At 47.3% G+C, this 21276-nt stretch overlaps 1 protein-coding gene across 1 annotated transcript; it reads left to right on the top strand.

Annotated features, from left to right (window-relative positions):
• Positions 1–925: 925 nt before the first annotated feature.
• Positions 926–20667, top strand: LOC130110794 (peripherin-2-like). Its single transcript, XM_056277975.1, has 5 exons — positions 926–1075; positions 4956–5198; positions 5562–5749; positions 6918–7164; positions 20410–20667. Exons 1-5 carry the CDS (start codon positions 926–928, stop codon positions 20665–20667), a joined length of 1086 nt encoding a protein of 361 aa, XP_056133950.1.
• The last annotated feature ends 609 nt before the right edge of the window (positions 20668–21276 follow it).

The raw sequence follows: 21276 nt of genomic DNA, 5'->3' as shown, positions 1-21276 counted from the left end.
TTTATTCTGTCTAGTACTTCACAACTCACACCACATCCGCGGTCCCACTATCTGTGCTGCTGTGCTGCTGCTAATGCCGCCTGTCATAACAGTCCAGTCTCTTCCAGGCCATCTTAGACAATGCTGTCTATTAGTGCAAGTTTGCTGATTAGACATTGGCCTGCTTTCTCATTGGCCCCGGGGCCTTAATAGGATCCCGAAGCCTCTGTTGGTGGGGATTACAAGTCCCAGCCCTAAACTTTGGCCAGTCTGTGTGTCTTCCAGCATGGGTGCAGAGGTTTAGGGGCCCACCGCACTGACCCGGAGGGGTGCCATCAAAAGACAAGAACTTGCCAAGAGGAAGAAATCGTGTGTTTGAATTTGGACGGTGGTTACAGGACCTTAAAGAACCTCAAAGCGTGAGGGGAAGCTTGTCATCTATGGTGGAAGAACTATCTCTCAATTTTAGTTAATAGGTCCACAGTTTCCTCACTTTCTCTAAGGTCTGGCTTCTTACAACTGCACAGTTTTGGATTCTTCAGTTTTTGGGACATTTTGGACATCCAAGTGAAAGCTTTTGGATTATGCTCTGAGTGTAATGGTGTCCTTCAACAGCTAAGCGATCTTCTTGCTTATCCTCATCACCTGGAACAACTTAGAGGAGCTCAATCCACTAATGACCCACTGAAGCAACAAGCGACAGGCCTGCTGTAACCTCTGTGCGTCTCAACACAAATTGGGAAAACAACCTCGAAGCTGACCTCTTGTATCCTCTGTGCTAGGGTTGTGTTGTTTCACATGCAGCTGACCACGTCTGGGTTAGACACGCCATCTTTAACCAGCATCCACTGAGTTCCCTTCTCTCCTCTCTCCTTCCCTTCTCGTCTTTTCTGTCCTCTCTCTTCGTCTCGGTACCTCGTTCTCTGTTGGCTAGTGTTCATGAACCATGGCCCTTCTGAAGATGAAGTTCCCCCTGCAGAGGCGTGTGCATCTGGCCCAGGGGCTGTGGTTGCTTTCGTGGCTGGCAGTGATGTCTGGGGCCTTCACCTTCTGTCTGGGGGTCTACCTCAAGACCGAGCTGCTTCGTAGGGCTGAGGTACATAGGCCTGCCTTGTACACACACACACACTCACACACACACACACACACACACACACACACACACACACACACACACACACACACACACACACACACACACACACACACACACACACACACACACACACACACACACACACACACACACACACACACACAGTGTCTATTCAAAAGACTAGAAGATCAACAATTCGCTATCATACCACTGTGGTGAGTTTGCCTAAGGCAAAGCATTTCATTGATTGCTGATGATGTAATTCCAATTTCTCGGGAATGCTGATGTCCCATCAGCTTCACAGGAAACCTGCAGGGGGTGGACGCGTGCTTTCAGGCCTCCATGATCACCAATATATCTGCCAGACTGATGTGGTCTCTGTTGTGTAGGGCAGATATTGACCTGGTTTAATTGGGAAAAATAATAGGTTGTGTGGAGAAATGGCTAATATCTGACCCTGTCATGTGTTATTCATCCGTCGCAGCGACGAGGACCATCTCGTCATCCTGTGATGGATGACCGATGACTTGCGTGATGATTAAAATGAGGAAGAGTTGCGCATCATCAACCCCACTCTCTCGTCCGAGACCACCTACTACCAGTGGCAAGACTAGTGAGACGACTGGCAATGGAGACGGATGCAGATTTTTCCTCAGGGTTTCTTCGGAGGTTTGAAATCGGAGTTGTCCTTCTCCTAGATTGGGTGCCAACCAAGGCTAATGAATCGAATCGATCCACCCGGTTATACCGCCGTTATGTCGTTATATCTGACCCTAACTACATAATGAACACAATAACGCCATCATGAAATACAGTAAAATGGGATAAAAGTCTGAAGCCTTGTGGCAAGCAAAGCTATAGTAGTGAGCTTAATGCTCCTTTGATATGGCATATTCACAACTGGGTCATCCTCACAAAAATGCCCCAGATTGTTCTTATACAGACAGGCGGTCTTATCTGGGTGTGATCCTGGACGACCAACTGTCGTTTGCTGCAAACGTTGCATCGGTTGCTCGCTCCTGCGGGTTTCTCCTCTATAACATCAGGAGGATTGGCCCATTCCTCACCGACGAGATGGCACAAGTGCTCATCCAGGCTCTGGTCATCTCCCGGCTGGACTACGGCAACTCCCTCCTTGCTGGCGCCCCAGCGCCGGCCATCAGACCTCTGGAGCTTGTTCAGAAAGCTGCAGCTCGTCTGGTGTTCAACCGCCCTAAGTTCTCCCACACAACTCCCCTTCTCATGTCCCTACACTGGCTCCCAGTAGCTGCTCGCATCCAGTTTAAGACTCTGGTGCTAGCCTACAGGGCAGTGAAAGGAACAGCTCCTTCCTATCTCTAGGCCATGGTCAAGCCCTACACCCCCGCCCGACCACTTCGCTCTGCTGCCTCGGGACGCCTGGTTGCCCCGTCGCTCAGAGGCCCCTGCTGCCGACCGACCCGGTCCCGGCTCTGTTCTGTCCTGGCCCCACAGTGGTGGAATGAACTCCCCACTGATGTCAGCACAGCGGAGTCGCTGCCCATCTTTCAGCGCAGGTTGAAAACTCACCTCTTTAAGAACTACCACCCTGTTACTTGTTCTTAGCACTTATTGTATTCACTCATTAAAACAGAACAAAATCTCTTTCTTGCGCTTTTACTTTATCACTGGTTTTGCTCTTAGATGCTTGTTTAGATGCACTTATGACCTCTGATGACTAGTAGTTCTCCTGATTTCCTACATTAAATGATGCTCTTATTGTAAGTCGCTTTGGATAAAAGCATCGGCTAAATCACTGTAATGTAATATATAGTCTTATATAGTCTTATACAGACAGTACGTATATAGTCTAATATAGTCTTATATAGACTGTAGGTATATAGTCTTATATTGTCTTATACAGACAGTAGGTATATAGTCTTATATAGACTTATACAGACAGTACGTATATAGTCTTATATAGACTGTAGGTATATAGTCTTATATAGTCTTATACAGACAATAGGTATATTGTCTTGTATAGTCTTATACAGACAGTATATATATAGTCTTATATAGTCTTATATAGACTGTAGGTATATAGTCTTATATAGACTTATACAGACAGGACGTATATAGTCTTAGATAGTCTTATATAGATTGTAGGTATATAGTCTTATACAGACAGTAAGTATATAGTCTTATATAGTCTTATACAGACAATATGTATATAGTCTTGTATAGTCTTATACAGACAGTAGGTATATAGTCTTGTATAGTCTTATAAAGACAGTAGGTATATAGTCTTATATAGTCTTATACAGACAGTACGTATATAGTCTTATACAGACAGTACTTATATAGTCTTATACAGACAGTACATATATAGTCTTATATAGACTGTAGGTATATAGTCTTATACAGACAGTAAGTATATAGTCTTATATAGTCTTATACAGACAATAGGTATACAGTCTTATATAGTCTTATACAGACAGTACGTATATAGTCTTATATAGACTGTAGGTATATAGTCTTATACAGAGAGTAAGTATATAGTCTTATATAGTCTTATACAGACAATAGGTATACAGCCTTATATAGTCTTATACAGACAGTAGGTATATAGTCTTATATAGTCTTATACAGACAGTAGGTATATAGTCTTATATAGTCTTATACAGACAGTAGGTATATAGTCTTATACAGACAGTAAGTATATAGTCTTATATGGACAACAGGTATATAGTCTAAAATAGTCTTATATAGACAGTAGGTATACAGTCTTATATAGTCTTATACAGACAGTATGTATATAATCTTATATAGTCTTACATAGACAGCAGGTATATAGTCTTATATAGTCTTATATAGACTGTAGGTATATAGTCTTATATAGTCAAATATGGACAGCAGGTATATAGTCTTATATAGTCATATATAGACAGCAGGTATATAGTCTTATATAGACTGTAGGTATATAGTCTTATATAGTCATATATAGACAGCAGGTATATAGTCTTATATAGTCTTATATAGACAGCAGGTATATGGTCTTATATAGACAGCAGGTTGTTCTTATAGAGACAGTAGGTTTAAAAGACTATATAAGACTACATACCTACTGTCTATATAATGTTATATAATAGACTATATACCTACTGTCTATATAAGACTATAAGTAAAAGTAGTGATATGACAGTGTACAAATACTCCCATAACAGTAAAAGTCCTTTCTTCAAAATTGCACTTAAGTAGAAACAATTAAATATTAGCAGCACTTAAGTATTCAAAGTAAAAGTTCTCACTCGGGAAAATTATCCCTTTCAGATTGTTGAATTATTTGTCAACCTGTCAGCAGTGGTTTTATATTATAGCTGGCCTTTGGCTAGTCTAAACTCTTAACAATGCATCATATTTTATGAACGCACTGTATGTTTTGCATATAAAATCTTATTCTGCAAAGTCAGTAGGAAATGCAGCGTCCGGGTGGTAGCTTGGTCAAAATTAATGAATAGCAGTGAACACATTCGTCAGATGCATGTATAAAAGGCGTACTATTTCCTTCTGAATTGTGATGAGGTTAAAGTATAAAGCCTCACAAAATGGCAGTACTCAAGTGAAGTACATGTACAGCAAAGCTGTACTTGTGCACAGCCCTTAAGTAAATGTCTGTTGGTACTTTCAAGCTCTGTTGGAAAGCCAGTCCATAGTAGTTCACCTCTGCTGTCACCAGTTTATGGACCAGAGTGTGTCATCACTCAGCCACTCCGCTTATTTCAAATCCCCCCTCATCACAGAAAGCACAGCTCACCGGCGATCTACCCTCCGATGCTGGTAGAGGAAATGGCACAGTGACTTGTACTAGTAGGTGCAAACCCTGTGGTAACTGTGAACTGTGAGTTTGCTTCTCCCTCTCCAGGTGATGGACAACACAGAAATCTACGTGGTACCCAACATCCTGATGCTGGTGGGACTGGCTTCCATTGGAACCAACTGGTTTGCCTGCCGGGTGTGTCAGGACTCCCTGGACATGTCCCGCTTCCCTCGCTGGAAGCACTTCCTGCTGGCCTGGTTTGCCGTGGCTTTTCTCCTCTGTTCTCTGCTCATCATTGCTGTGGTGCTCAGTTATGCCCTGCAGGGACACCTCGAAGAGTCTCTCAAGGTGGGGGACAGAGTGGGGAAGGGTAGTGAGCGGGGGTCAGAAACAGGGGACAGGACAGGGGTAATGTGGGGGGTGGGGTGCGGGTGGCTGCTTGATGACTGCTGGCTGGCGTAAAGAACAGTGAGTAGCATACTGATGTTGGAAAAAGGTGGTGGGATGACGGGCATAGATGAGGATGTAGCCTTAAAACAAACAAAAAATCTCATAATTCCTCAAACATTTTATTATTCCATATTACATTTTACAAGCAGAATTCATTTTGGTAGGTTTTTCAAGTTTTGTTGAATTTATTTTGTCATCCAGTGACGTACGTGACAGACACTGGATGACGCTTCTGTGGCCCTTTGTGCCTCCTTTCTTCAGGTGGGTCTGAGGAATGGCATCCGGTTCTACCGGGACACAGATGTGCCGGGCCGATGTTTCCAGAAGGAGACCATTGATCGTTTACAGATTGAGCTGCGCTGTTGCGGAAATAACAACTTCCGGGACTGGTTTGAAGTCCAGTGGATCAGCAACCGATACCTGGACTTCACCTCGAAGGAGGTCAAGGAGTGAGTGACTGACAGTATGAGGAGGGGCGAGTTTTGAGATGCAGGGGGGTGAGAAAGGTTAAAAGGAACAGGGGCGTCCGGGTGGCGTAGCGGTCTATTCCGTTGCCTACCAACACGGGGATCACCTGTTCGAATCCCCGTGTTACCTCCGGCTTGGTCGGGCGTCCCTACAGACACAGTTGGCCGTGACTGCGGGTGGGAATCCGGAAGTGGGTATGTGTCCTGGTCGCTGCACTAGCGCCTCCTCTGGTCGGTTGGGGCGCCTGTTTGGGAGGGGGGGGAATAGCGTGATCCTCCCACGCGCTACTTCCCCCTGGTGAAACTCCTCACTGTCAGGTGAAAAGAAGCGGCTGGTGACTCCACATGTATGGGAGGAGGCATGTGGTAGTCTGCAGCCCTCCCCGGATCGGCAGAGGAGGTGGAGCAGAGACCGGGACGGCTCGAAAGAGTGGGGTAATTGGCCAGGTACAATTGGGGTGGGGGATGGGGGGAGGAACAAAAAGAAATCAAGCTTTTTCCTCAATGGAGAAATTGAGGAAAAAGTTGAGGGCTATGTAATAGAGGGAGAATGATGAGGGGAGAGAGGGGAGAGGGAGAAGGGCAGTGAGGTGGAGGAAGACGAGCCCTATCTGTGAAGGATTAAACATAGGTAAATGGGATCTTTCCTTTGGAGGTAGACAAGATGACAGAAAAAGAATGACGCAGAAGGATGAAAAAGGTTTGTTAAAGAGAGAAGTGAGAAGAGGATTATGAAAGGGAGCATGGAAAACAGGCGAGGGGGGGTGCGTGAGCAGGAGGAACAGCACTTGACTGCAGCAGCAGCAGCAGCAGCGAGAATACCACCAGGTCACCGACTAAACAATTGACTGTTGCTCTGTCGAGATAAAAGTCAGAAAGCATTTGATACCGCTGTCCCACTTGAACAACACCGTGGCATCATGCAGTTTTGAAGTGCTGCAGAAGCGATGTGACTGTACCGTTCAGAATGTTCCGTGCTCTAATTCGCCATCTCTCCTCTCCCTCTTCCTCCTTTCATTAATTTTTTTCTCTCTACTTCTGTCATGGCTCCCTCTTATCACACACCTACTGATGGTCCCTCTCTTTCAACCTTGCTTCTATGCATCATCTGGTTCCTTCCTCCCCCGCTCCCTCCTTTCTTGTCCTCCAGTCGTATTCGCAGTAACGTGGACGGCCGCTACCTGGTGGATGGCGTTCCTTTCAGCTGCTGTAACCCCGCCTCACCGCGGCCCTGCCTGCAGTACCACCTGCTGGACAACAACGCCCACTACAACTACGAGCACCAGTCTGAGGAGCTCAACCTGTACAGCCGCGGTTGTAGGCAGGCTCTGGTGAACTACTACATGGAATTAATGAATGCAATTGGTCCAGGAGTGCTGTCAGTCATCTTCTTACAGGTACGCTTACACAATGGCCAACGTGACACTAGGATTGTAAAAACTCTTCCCCCATAACAGGAGCAAAGCAATTCGTTCTTGACCTGTTGGTTTCAGCAGGAGTTAAGATATAAAAATTACCCACAGAAATAACACATTAAACTCTTTATACTGCGACAAAGAGTTTTGGATTTTTGTTGACTTTGCGTACTGCTGTGGACAAAACATCTACATTCAAAGATCTGGTGGCTTGTGCACTTGTTTTGATGGGTGAAAGATGTAGTTGTGTTTAAGGCAGTGCATCTCTAATATGGCTGTGTATCCTCTCTGTGTGTGGCCAACTGCTTTGCCAGGTTTCGCGGGGAATCTGACCTGGAGATATGCGTTTGGATGTAATTTTTAGGTAAACGTAATATAAAACAGGGCACATCCATTTCCACCTCCCCCCGTAACAAATCCTTTAGCCAAACATGAAATGTCAACTTTTTGTCAGTTTATTGATTACAAAGTCTCAACACAAAGCCTGTGGCAAGACTGGGACCATCTCATCTCATCTCATCTCATCTCATCTCATCTCATCTCATCTCATCTCATCTCATCATCAGCCGTTTCTCTGGGGTCGGGCCGCGGTGGCAGCAAGCTACGTAGGGCACCCCATACGTCCCTCTTCCCAGCAACGCCCTCCAGCTGCTCCTTGGGGATCCCAAGGCATTCCCAGGCCAGATTGGACATATAGCCCCTCCAGCGAGTTCTGGGTCTACCCCGGGTTCTCCTCCCAGTTGGGCGTGCCCGGAAAAACTCCAAAGGAAGGCGCCCAGGAGGTATCCTAATCAGATGCCCGAACCACTTCAACTGGCTCCTCGAAGAAGCAGCGGATCTACCCTCCGGATGTCCGAGCTCCTCACCCTGTCTTTAAGGCTGAGCCCAGGCCCCCTATGGAGGAAACTCATTTCGGCCGCTTGTAAACCTGCTGCAAACCGACCCAGTGCGCGCTGGAGGTCGCGTTCTGATGACGCCAACAAAGCCACGTCAGCTGCGAAGAGCAGAGATGCAAATCTGAGGTTCCCAAAAACGGACACACTCCTCACATTGGCTGCGCCTTGACATCCTGTCCATGAATATCACAAACAGAATCAGAGACCAGGGAAAACATTGGCAGAGTCCGACACCCACTGAAAATGTGTTTGACTTTGTGCCGAGAATGCAGACCTAGCTCTCACTTTGGTTATACAAGGACCGAATGGCTTGTAGCAACTGCCCCGGTACCCCATACTCCTGCGTTACCCCCCACAGAGTGCCCCGGGGTATACGGTCATAAGCCTTCGCCACGTCCACAAAACAAATGTAGACTGGCTGGCCAAACTCCAATGTCTCCCTCAGCACTTGCGCAAGGGTGAAGAATTGGTCCATTGTTCGACGGCCAGGACGAAATCTAGATTGTTCCTCCTGGATCCGAGGTTCGACAATCGGTCGGTGCCTCCTTTCCAGGAACTTAGAGTAGACTTTCCCAGGGAGGCTGAGCAATGTGATGGCCCGATAATTGGAGCATACCCTCTGGTCCCCTTTTTTAAATATGAGAACTACCACCTCAGTCTGCCACTCCAAAGGTACTGTCCCTGACCTCCACACGACATTGAAGAGGCGTGTCAGCCAAGACAGCCCAACACTGTCCAGGGCCTTCAGCATCTCAGGGCGAATCTCATCCACACCCGGCGCCTTGCCACCGAGGAGCTTCTTAACTACCTCAGAGACCTCTGCCGGGGCTATGAGTGGGGCTTCCCCTGAGTCTTCAGACTCTACCTCCTAAGGAGCCCCTCAAAGTGTTCTTTCCACCACCTGACAACATCCCCAGTCTGGGTCAGCAGTTCCCCTTGAGGCTTACTGAAAGTCCTCCTCCATAGCCCAACTCCTCTCACACCTGAGTTTTTGCTTCCGCAACCGCCGCAGCCGCAGCCCTTCTGGCATCCCGGTACCTGTCTGCTGCTTCAGGAGACCCCTGGGCGAAACAAGCCCAAAAGGCCTCTTTCTTCAGCCTGACGGCTTCCCTCACCGCTGGTGTCCACCAGCGGATTCTTAGGTTGTCACCTCGACAGGCACCGATGACCTTATGACCACAACTCCTACCTGCCACATTTGCAATAGAGGCTTTGAACATGGTCCACTAAGACTCTATGTCCCCAGCTTCCCTCAGGATACATGATAACTTCTTCTGGTGGTGGGAGTTGAAGACTTCATGGACAGGGGCCTTCGCCAGACGTTCCCAGTTCACTCTCACTACACGTTTGGGTTTGCCAGGTCTGTCCATCAGCCTTCACTGCCATCTGGTCCAACTCACCACGGGGTGGTAATCAGTTGACAACTCTGCTCCTCTCTTCACCCGAGTGTCCTAAACATACAGCCGCAGATCTGATGATATGACTACAAAGTCTATCATCGATCTTCAGCCTAAGCTGTTCTGGTACCAAGTAAACTTATCAACTACCTTATGTTTGAACATGGTGTTTGTTATGGCCAATCCATGACTCACACAGAAGTCCAATAACAAGGTACCACTCGGGATCTGATCGGGGAGGCCGTTCCTCTCAATCATGCCCTTCCAGGTTTCTCCATCATTGCCCACGTGAGCATTGACGTCCCCCAGAAGAACAATAGCGTCCCCAGGCAGAACCCTATCCAGGACACCACCCAGAGACTCCAAGAAGGCCAGATACTCCCAAACTGCTATTCGGTGTATAAGCACACACAACACTCAGAGCCTTCCCCCCAGCAACTCGCAGTCGTATAGAGGCGACCCTTTCACTCCCCGGGGAGAACTCCAACACGGCGGTGCTCACCCGGGAACTTGTGAGTACCCCACACCCGCCCGGCGCCTCTCACCTTGGCCACTTCCGGAAAAGTAGAGTCCAGCCCCTCTCCAGCAATTTTGTGCCAGAGCCCATGCTCTGTTTGGAGGTGAGCCAACTATAGCTAGTTGGTACCACTCCACCTACTGCACCAGCTCAGGCCCATTCCCTGCCAGAAAAGTGACATTCCATGTCCCGAGGACCAATCTGTGATGCCAGAAGTTGGCATGCTCCGGTCCCCGTGATTGTCTGCATTGCACTATACCCCAATGCTCATCCACTCGTGTGGTGGGTCCACGGGGTGGTGGCTCCATGTTGTTTTTTTCGGGCTTGGCCCAATTGGGCCCCATGGGCCAAGAACCGGCCACTAGGTGCTCGCCAGCGAGCTCCCTTACCAGGTCTGGTCATTGGGTTTCTTGGGAATCGCTCTTAGTCTGTCCCCTCCCCTGGGACCAATTTGCCTTGGGAGACCCTACCAGGAGCTATTGCCCCCAACAACTCAGCTCCCAGGATCACCAGGACACCCAAACCCCTCCACCATGTTAAGGTGGCAATTCTCAGAGGGGAAGAATGGAACCCTCATACCCATTAAAAAAAATACATATATCATTATGCATGGCCTATGGCTAATAAACCATCTATACTTGTTCAGTTTGTAGCTGAGTATGGTAGTTTTTCTCATTTTCCGTGCCATGAGAGTATTAGCTGGCCAACATACAAAGACTTCGAGCTGAGCCATAGATTTACAACATCTGATCAACATCAATACCTGATTTTCAACCAGAGATCCAATCACTTCGTACATGTCCCTCTGGATTGTGTTGCAAAAGACCAATCAAGGAAGGGTGGTACAAAGTTACTTCCTGGTTAAAACCCAAACTGGAAAAATGGCAAAGATTAATCCTTTTTGGTTGCTGAGGATAACAGTGAGATTCACACTTTTTTCTGCTCATTACTTAACAACAGGATGGCTTTTTTTGTCTGCCATTTATGTACAACAATATATTTACAGATGTGCAGAAAATGGTGACACAATCTCACGCATATTGAGGTCTGGTGCAGAAACAAAGCTAATACATATCAGTAGGTTCCATGGGGGACATTGTCTTTATCATGAATCTACTTGCCCAATTCACAGGCAACAGCATTCACTGCAGTGCCTCGACTAGCTCTTACAGTGGAGCGTGAGATAGTAGGTATGTCACTGGAGCTATTAAAGAACTTAGGTTCCTTCATGTTTGATGTTTTGATAACTTAGGTTCAAGACACCTAAAGAAGGCTCAACAGTACATCCAGCATCCCAGCACCCCCCCCCTCTATGCCCGCTTCAAGCAAACCCAAACTAGCTATGCAAGTGCTTTCAAATGCCTGCACCCAATAACATCCCAACGTCTCCCTGGTTTCTTCCTGGTGTTCTTTATGTGTTTCCCTAACATCTCAAATAGAGAAAAAGAGCATGTACGTTTTTGTGTAGCATGGGAATAGGAACCCTGGAAAGGGTAATTGCTGGGGGCATGTTTAAATACATGTATAGGGGTGTGCTGATGCACAAATCTGGGGAAACTATGGTATAGAGTAGCCAGAGTTTAGGAGTATTTAGGTGAAGGACTAATGTATGTGTGCAGGTGTGTATGTACATCTGCTGATGGTAATAAATAAATAAATAAATAGTAGGTACCAATCATATACTAGCAATACAAGAATAAGTCCACTACAGAAGAGATACCAGCAAAATATCCACAGCATACAAAAGCATTCTTTGTACTTCCTAACTACTACTGTTAATGCAGATTGCACTTCTGCATAATGTCAACATTAACACCAACAACCAAAGATATATCTACAGTAGTAAATACAAATGGTAACACTTGTGCACTGGTAAACAAAGATAAACCATTACAAACTGATCCAGTTCTGATGTGCTCCAAATAAATCACCATTCTACCAGTTTGATAAATCAAGGAACACAATGCTATCTGACTACATGTGTCTGTGTTAAAGCATGTACTAATAGATTAGCTCATGCAAACACTCATATTGACCATTGGCTGTGGGGTATTAGAGCTTATTCTACTATTCAAGAATATTTACATGTTCATAGCTAATCAGATCCCAATAGGAATTGCTGGTTCCTGCCAGATAATGGGATTTGCAAGCGTTTGGTTTTACAGGATGGACGGATCTTGTTGCCAGGTGAATTCTTCCAGTTTCCCCTCAGATTTTGATTCTCAATGTGTACAAAAACAATTTGTACCTAGTTATTCTGTAAAACTGTACTTATTTAAAGAGGTACTAAAAAATTAAAGGTGTTTTTTGAGCTGTAAACTGAATGCTATGACTGTACGGTGATGAAAGAGATCAAAGCTGGTGTTAATACTGACAATTCTTAAGAAATTTATAAAAATTGGCATTTCGTGGGTTGAAAATGGCTCAACTATCTACTGTTTAAAATCATCCCTGAACCTAGCAAGGCCAATGCTGACGTAGAGTCGACCAGTTGGGACTTATCTACATAATGAAAAAAACAAAACAAAAAACAATGATAAGGCCCAGAGGGGGGAAGTCCACCTCCCCCATCCCCGCCCTTAAGTGTGAGTCTGAAACCACTCATTTACTCGCTAACCTTGCGCCTTTATTACATTTTCCACCAACCTTTTGAAAATTTCTCAAGTTAAAACAAGTTATACTTATATTATTTACACTCCAGACGTCCCTCTTCCCCGCAACGCCCTCCAGCTCCTCCTGGGGGATCCCAAGGCATTCCAGGCCAGATTGGACATGTAGTCCCTCCAACGAGTTCTGGGTCTACCCCGGGGTCTCCTCCCAATTGGACGTGCCTGGTAAACCCCCAAAGGAAGGCGCCCCGGAGGCATCCTAATCAGATGCCCGAACCACCTCAACTGGCTCCTTTCGATCAGAAGGAGCAGCGGCTCTACTCCGAGCTCCCTCCGGATGTCCGAGCTCCTCACCCTATCTCTAAGGCTGAGCCCAGACACCTTACGGTGGAAACTTATTTCAGCCGCTTGTATCTGCGATCTCACCCTTTCGCTCACTACCCAAAGCTCGTGACCATAGGTGAGGGCTGGAACCAAGATTGACTGGTAAATTGAGAGCTTTGCCTTCCGGTTCAGCTCCCTCTTCACCACAACGGTCCGGTACAACGTCCGCATTACTGCTGATGCTGCACCAATCCACCTGTCAATCTCCCGCTCCATCCTTCCTTCACTCGTGAACAAGACCCCGAGATACTTGAACTCCTTCACTTGAAGCAACAACTCATCCCCAACCCGGAGGGAGCAATCCACCATTTTCCGGTAGAGAACCATGGCCTCAGACTTGGAGGTGCTGACTCTCATCCCGGCCATTTCACACTCAGCTGCAAACCGCCCCAGTGTGCGCTGGAGGTCGCGTTCTGATGAAGCCAACAAAACCGCATCGTCTGCAAAGAGCAGAGATGCAATTCTGAGATTCCCAAAACGGACACACTCCTCACCTTGGCTGTGCCTCAACATCCTGTCCATGCATATCACAAACACAATCGGAGACAGGGGACAACCTTAACGGAGTCCGATACCCGCTGAAAACGTGTTTGACTTTGTGCCGAGAATACGGACACAGGTCTCATTATGGTTATACAAGGACCGGATGGCTTGTAGCAACTGCCCCGGTACCCCATACTCCAACAGTACCCCCCATAGAGTGCCCCGGGGTACACAGTCGTAAGCCTTTTCCAAGTCCACAAAACACATGTAGACTGGTTGGTCAAATTCCCATGCCCCCCTCAGCACTTCTGCAAGGGTAAAGAGTTGGTCCTTTGTTCGACGGCCAGGACGAAATCTAGATTGTTCCTCCTGGATCCGAGGTTCGACAATCGGTCGGTGCCTCCTTTCTAGCACCCTAGAGTAGACTTTCCCAGGGAGGCTGAGCAATGTGATGCCCTGATATTTGGAGCACACCCTCCGGTGTGCCAAAAAAGTCAACTTTTTCGCGTTTTTCAAAATGATGCATTGGGTGGAGATAGGCTCACACCTGGGGGAGAACTTCTCCCCCTTCAGGGCTGATTTAAAAACATAGATGGCGCGTAGAGCCATTTTCAACCCATGAAATACTGATTTTTATAAATTTGGAAAGAATAGTCAATATTAACACCAGCATTGATATGTTTCATCAACCCAGCCACTGGGGATGCACAAGCCAGTGCATTCTTAGTGCCAGTTCCAAGGCCGGATAAATGGGTTTTTTTGCGTCAGGAAGGGCATCCGGTGTAACATCTTTACCAAATCAAATATGTGGATCATAAATCAGATATCCATACTGGATCAGTTGAGGTCCAGATTACCAAAGACCGCCACCGGTATTGTTGGCCGGCAGAGTGCTGGTGAAATCTATGAGGCTGTTGGTGAAGGAGAAGGAGAAGGGGAAGGCATGTCCAGAGGCAGCGGGAGAAGAGTAAGGGTAGGAGTGTGGTGGTGAAAGTCAGAAATTTGAATGTTGGCACTATGACTTGTAAAGATAGAGAGCTGACTGATATGATGGAGAGAAGGGAGCATACTGTGTGTGCACGAGACCAGGTGGAAGGGCAGTAAGTCCGGGAGCATTGGAGCATTGGAGTTGGGTTCAAACTCTTCTACCATGGTGTGGATAGGAGGAGAAATGGGGTAGGGGTAATTCTGTCCTGTCAGACTGCCCTTGGTGTTACCTCCTCGGGTGCAGCTCCGGGCAAGGCCGCCGTCCCTGGGCCCACAGCGCAGCAGACCAAGCTCTCACAGCCGATCTAGATCTCGCAGCAGCAGTTCGAAATGTGCTGACAAGCGAGGAGAGTGTGCTGAGAAGGTGGAAGGAGTACTTCGAGGGGCTGATGAATGAAGAAAATGAGAGAGAGAGGGAAGGTTGGATGATGTGGGGATAGTGAATCAGGAAGTGCGGTGGATTAGCAAGGAGGAAGTGAGAGCATCTAGGAAGAGGATGAAGAGTGGAAAGGCAGTTGGTGCTGATGACATACCTGTGGAGGCATGGAGGTGTTTAGGAGAGATGGCAGTGGGGTTTTTAATTAGATTGTTTAACACAATCTTGGAAAGTGAGAGGATGCCTGAGGAGTGGAGAAGAAGCATACTGGTACCGGTTTTCAAGAACAAGGGTGATGTGCAGAACTGTAGCAACTACAGAGGTATAAAGTTGATCAGCCACAGCATGAAGATATGGGAAAGAGTAATAGAAGCTAGGTTAAGAGGAGAGGTGATGATCAGCAGCAGCAGTATGGTTTCATGCCAAGAAAGAGCATCGCAGATGTGATGTTTGCTTTGAGAATGTTGATGGAGAAGTACACTCACCGGCCACTTTATTAGGCACACCTGTCCAACTGCTCGTTAACGCAAATTTCTAATCAGCCAATCACATGGCAGCAACTCAATGCATTTAGGCATGTAGACATGGTCAAGACGATCTGCTGCAGTTCAAACCGAGCATCAGAATGGGGAAGAAAGGTGATTTAAGTGACTTTGAACGTGGCATGGTTGTTGGTGCCAGACGGGCTGGTCTGAGTATTTCAGAAACTGCTGATCTACCGGGATTTTCACGCACAACCATCTCTAGGGTTTACAGAGAATGGTCCGAAAAAGAGAAAATATCCAGTGAGCGGCAGTTCTGTGGGCGAAAATGCCTTGTTGATGCCAGAGGTCAGAGGAGAAAGGCCAGACTGGTTCGAGCTGATAGAAAGGCAACAGTAACTCAAATAACCACTCATTACAACTGAGGTATGCAGAAGAGCATCTCTGAACGCACAACACGTCGAACCTTGAGGCAGATGGGCTACAGCAGCAGAAGACCACACCGGGTGCCACTCCTGTCAGCTAAGAACAGGAAACTGAGGCTACAGTTCGCACAGGCTCACCAAAATTGGACAATAGAAGATTGGAAAAACGTTGCCTGGTCTGATGAGTCTCGAATTCTGCTGCGACATTCGGATGGTAGGGTCAGAATTTGGCGTCAACAACATGAAAGCATGGATCCATCCTGCCTTGTATCAACGGTTCAGGCTGGTGGTGGTGGTGTAATGGTGTGGGGGATATTTTCTTGGCACACTTTGGGCCCCTTCGTACCAATTGAGCATCGTGTCAACGCCACAGCCGACCTGAGTATTGTTGCTGACCATGTCCATCCCTTTTTGACCACAGTGTTCCCATCTTCTGATGGCTACTTCCAGCAGGATAACGCACCATGTCATAAAGCTCGAATCATCTCAGACTGGTTTCTTGAACATGACAATGAGTTCACTGTACTCAAATGGCCTCCACAGTCACCAGATCTCAATCCAATAGAGCACCTTTGGGATGTGGTGGACCGGGAGATTCGCATCATGGATGTGCAGCCGACAAATCTGCAGCAACTGCGTGATGCTATCATGTCAATATGGACCAAACTCTCTGAGGAATGTTTCCAGTACCTTGTTGAATCTATGCCACGAAGGATTAAGGCAGTTCTGAAGGCAAAAGGGGGTCCAACCCGGTACTAGCAAGGTGTACCTAATAAAGTGGCCAGTGAGTGTATAGAGAAGGCCAGAAGGAGTTACTTTGTGTCTTTGTAGATGTAGAGAAAGCACATGACAGGGTGCTGAAAGAGGAGGTGCCAAGAGAAGTATGTAGGAGTGGTGGAGGATATGTATGAGGGCAGTGTGACAGTGGTGAGGTGTGTGGTTGGAATGACAGATGGGTTCAAAGTGGAGGTGGGATTACATCAAGGACCGGCTCTGAGCCCTTTCTTGTTTGCAATGGTGATGGACAGGTTGACGGACAAGATCAGGCAGGAGTCTCCGTGGACTATGATGTTCGCGGATGGCATTTTGATCTGTAGCGAAAGTAGGGTGCAGGTTGAGGAGAGCCTGGAGAGGTGGAGGTATGCACTGGAGAGAAGAGGAATGAAAGGCAGTAGGAGCAAGACGGAATACCTATGCATGAATGAGAGGGAGGACAGTGGAATGGTGAGGAGTGGAAGTGATGAAGGTGTATGAGATTAAATACTTGGGGTCAACTGTCCAAAGTAACGGGGAGTGCAGAAGAGAGTGCAGGCAGGGTGGAGTGGGTGGAGAAGAGTGTCAGGAGTGATGTGTGACAGAAGGGTACCAGCAAGAGTTAAAGGGAAGGTTTACAAGATGGTAGTGAGACCAGCTATGTTGTATGGTTTGGAGACAGTGGCACTGATGAAAAGACAGGAGGTGGAGCTGGAGGTGGCAGAGATGAAGATGCTAAGATTTTCAGTGGGAGTAACAAAGAAGGACAGGATTAGGAACGAGTATATTAGAGGGACAGCTCAGGTTGGACGGCTTGGAGACAAAGCAAGAGAGGCAAGATGGAGATGGTTTGGACATGTGTGGAGGAGAGATGCTGGGTATACTGGGAGAAGGATGCCGAATATGGAGCTGCCAGGAAAGAGGAGAAGAGGAAGGCCAAAGAGGAGGTTTATGGATGTGGGGAGGGAGGACATGTAGGTGGCTGGTGTGACAGAGGAAGACGCAGAGGACAGGAAGAGATGGAAACGGACGATCTGCTGTGGCGCCCCCTAACGGGAGCAGCCAGAAGATGATGAAGAAAAATATTTTGATGTGTTTCTTCACCCTATAGTCACATCATTCCGTTTACAGCTCAAACACATGTATGTGTTTAGTTTCTCTTCAAATGAATAACTCTCCCAGAATGAACATACTCAACATAATCCAGGGTAATTATTGTGGCCAGTCAGAACACCGAGTCCTTAAACGGACCCCCCACCCCCAGTGTTTGTGACGCTTGAGAATAAAACTAGATTTATGCTGACATGCGCATTGGGTTGTGTTATCATTCATGCTGTTGTGTGTCTATGTATAGTGTATTGGCTCCTTTGTCTACTGATTGGTCTTGTGTGATATGACACAAGCAGGTGTTCTTCCTCCAGTCAGTACGAACCTTTGCAATCCCCAGTCAGCCAGAACCCTTCTGTCTGTACCACGGTGCAGACACAAGTACATGTACCAACACAGATGAGGGGGGTCTGGCAGCAGACTTACGGAGACCTCCAGCTTCTCTCTCCGGAAGGGTGGACCGGCCTCCCTGATCATTACCTTGACCACTTCAGCCCATTCCTGACCCATACCTATGGCCATATTGACCCACCAGGGGGCCCCGGGGCAACCCCCCGCCCCGTCAGATAGGCTACACAAACAACAATAAGCATTGTTAAATGTAAAACTAATGCAAATACCCAACATGGCAGTCGACGCAATGCCAGTCTGCATGGAATTCAGATGGCGCCTACAAAGTACAACACAATTTTGAACCCCAAAACAAACAGAGATGAGAATAGCAGCTCAGCAGCAATAGAGACTTTGTAGCTTGGGGCCCTGCATCAGTAGAGATTGTAGCTTGGGCCCCCCGCATCAATAGAGACTAGCTTGGGTCCTGCATCACGACGCAGGGTTGGAGCAAACGTCTCTTGTAGGGTATGACTGGGGATCCTTACTATACGCAAACACAATACCCCTGACCTCTTGGGGGCCTCCCGGGGCACTCGCCCGGTATGCCAGGTCCATAATTCAGCCTTGCCCATACCAAAACCTAATCAGCAGGTGGGAGGAGCTGGAGGTGCCTGCAATCTGCAATGTTGCCGCCAAGCTCTGGTTCCGATGAAGTTGGAGAGATGTTAGTGGGGCTAGATGGAGGTGTAGGAGGCAATGTAGGTGTCTGCGAGTCTGCTGCCAAAGACAGAAGAGCGTACCGGCCTTAAAGGGACATTTCAATGTTCGTCAAGGAAGTACCAATGGTGGGTGTCCGGGTGGCATAGAGGTCTATTCCATTGCCTACAAACACGAGGATCGCCAGTTTGAATCCCCGTGTTACCTCCGGCTTGGTCGGGCGTCCCTACAGACACAACTGGCCGCGTCTGTGGGTGGGAAGCCGGATGTGGGTATGTGTCCTGGTCGCTGCACTAGCGCCTCCTCTGGTCGATCGGGGCGCCAGTTCGAGGGGAATAGCGTGATCCTCCCACGCGCTACGCCCCCCTGGTGACACTCCTCACTGTCAGGTGAAAAGAAGCGGCTGGTGACTCCACATGTGTCGGAGGAGACATGTGGAGTCACCAGCCCTCCCCGGATCGGCGGAGGGGGCGGAACAGCGACCGGGACGGCTTTGAGGAGTGGGGTAATTGGGCGGATACAATTGGGGAGAAAAAGGGGGAAAAATCCCCCCCCCCAAAAAAGGAAGTACTAATGGTGTACATTGTCTATTAAAACGTGTACCACTTGGTTGTTACTCATATTGACAAAGACAGCGATTCCTGCTCGGTGAGCAAGTCCTGCAGTTACTACATGTACCAGCAAGCATTGCTGAGGACGCAGCCATAATGCTTGTAATATGTCCGCACACTCTCTCACTCCGGTAGTCTTACTTATTTAATTCCCAAGGTGATGAAGTCGTTTGAAGCGTTGTCCTTCGGCGGTGCTACCAGAACCGTCCAGTCTGTGTAGATGGAAGCAGTCTGGTCAGGCAAACCAAACCGTTCACCTGATGGTGCACTTCCTGAGCCTCGTGCTGCTTGTGGGTGTGGTCTTCCTTTAAAACGACACAGCCGCCGTTCTGCGCAGCGTTCTGCGCAGCGTTCTGCGCAGGATACAGCAATACAGCAGCACTGTACGTACTCTAACGAGCATGAATGAGTAGACTCGCTAGCCCCTGGCTCACGGGACGGACCCTTTAGTCGGCTGGTTAACGTAGACGCCCGCGATGCGGGAGACCGGGTTTCGAGTCCCGGCTGCGGCGGTTCCCGGCTGCCCCCCCCCCCAGTTCGCTTCAATAAACATTCGTTCTCCTCATGGACAGCACTATTTGTGAAACTGACAGAGTCGTATAATAACACACTTGTTATTAGACTTGCTATTAGACTTGTATAACAACACACTTGTTATTACAGTTGTTATTAGACTGGTCTAATAACAAGTGTGTTATTAGACTGGTATAATAACACACTTGTTATTAGACTTGTTATTATACTTGTATAACAACACACTTGTTATTACAGTTGTTATTAGACTGGCATAATATTACACTTGTTATTAGAATGGTATATTAACACACTTGTTATTAGACTTGTTATTAGACTGGTATAATAACACACTTGTTATTAGACTTGTTATTAGACTGGTATATTAACACACTTGTTATTAGACTTGTTATTAGACTGGTATAACAACAGCTTTGTTATTGGACTTGTTATTAGACTGGTATAACAACACACTTGTTATTACACTTGTTTTAGACTGGTATAATAACACACTTGTTATTACACTTGTTATTAGACTGGTATAACACACTTGACACTTTCCCTCAGGCAAGCGACAACCGTGGCGATACTGAATGAATCACAGTGTATGGTAGAATCATGACTGTTTCTGTCCTAGCTGTCAGTGGCGGTGAGTTTACGGTACCTGCAGACGTCTGTGGAGGCAGCCATGGCTCTGGAGAACCCAGAGGAGGAGAGTGACGGCTTCCTGCTGGAGAAGGGCCTGAAGGAAACCTACGAGGACGCCAAAACCACCGTTCTTAACATACTAAAGCTTGTGAAGGTCAACCCCACCACCGAGGAGACTCCTGAGGTGGTAGGAGGGCCAGATGCTGCTGAGAAGGCTGCTGCCCCTGTTGCCAACCCAGCCAGCTAGGGGGGATCATGAGCAGATATCCACGAGCAGAAAAAGGCAGCGTGGGAGTTGTGACGAGGTTTCTTGGTTCTGTGATTTGGCAGATGGCGTGTGTGAGTAGACGAGCTACATCTGAGTGATACTAAAGCATTACAGCAGCCCCCGCTACCGTGCAACAAGGCAACACATGAGGAATTTAATCGGTTAAAAAATATAACTTCTGCAAGAGCTCTTTTGAAAACTTAACCATCGCAGAATCTCTGAAATGTGTAGTATTTTTTGTTCTAGAACACAGTACATCATATAATTAGGGTTATATCACTCACATACGTCACCAGACGCCTGCTTTTATAACGAATCAGCCAGACGTTCCTCATATACTTTCATTATAATTGGGTAAAGTCAAAATCACACAATGTAAAAGCTCATCTCGCATCCAATGTATTAATGTACATGATTAATAATTAAATAGTTATCCAGCGAGTCAAGTAAATTATTTATGAGATAGCACAGGCCTGTTTCATGCCATAAGCAATCATCAGCTGTCAATGTAACCAATGCAACGAATTCGGGGGTGGGGGGCGGGCAAGCAGGAATCCGCCGCAGCCAGGACGCGAACCCGGGTCTCCC

The sequence above is a fragment of the Lampris incognitus genome, chromosome 1, assembly GCF_029633865.1.
Source record: "Lampris incognitus isolate fLamInc1 chromosome 1, fLamInc1.hap2, whole genome shotgun sequence".
In the NCBI taxonomy this organism is placed as follows: Eukaryota; Metazoa; Chordata; class Actinopteri; order Lampriformes; family Lampridae; genus Lampris; species Lampris incognitus.
Note: the sequence above shows the minus strand (reverse complement) of the source record. Positions and strands in the feature narration are given on the sequence as shown.

What these genes read in the sequence shown, in the direction of transcription:
- LOC130110794 (XM_056277975.1), top strand. Translation starts at nt 926, where the DNA reads ATGGCCCTTCTGAAGATGAAGTTCCCCCTGCAGAGGCGTGTGCATCTG. An exon ending in ACCTCGAAGGAGGTCAAGGA is followed by an intron (nt 5,750 to 6,917) that starts GTGAGTGACTGA and finishes CTTGTCCTCCAG; the next exon opens with TCGTATTCGCAGTAACGTGG. An exon ending in TGTCAGTCATCTTCTTACAG is followed by an intron (nt 7,165 to 20,409) that starts GTACGCTTACAC and finishes TTTCTGTCCTAG; the next exon opens with CTGTCAGTGGCGGTGAGTTT.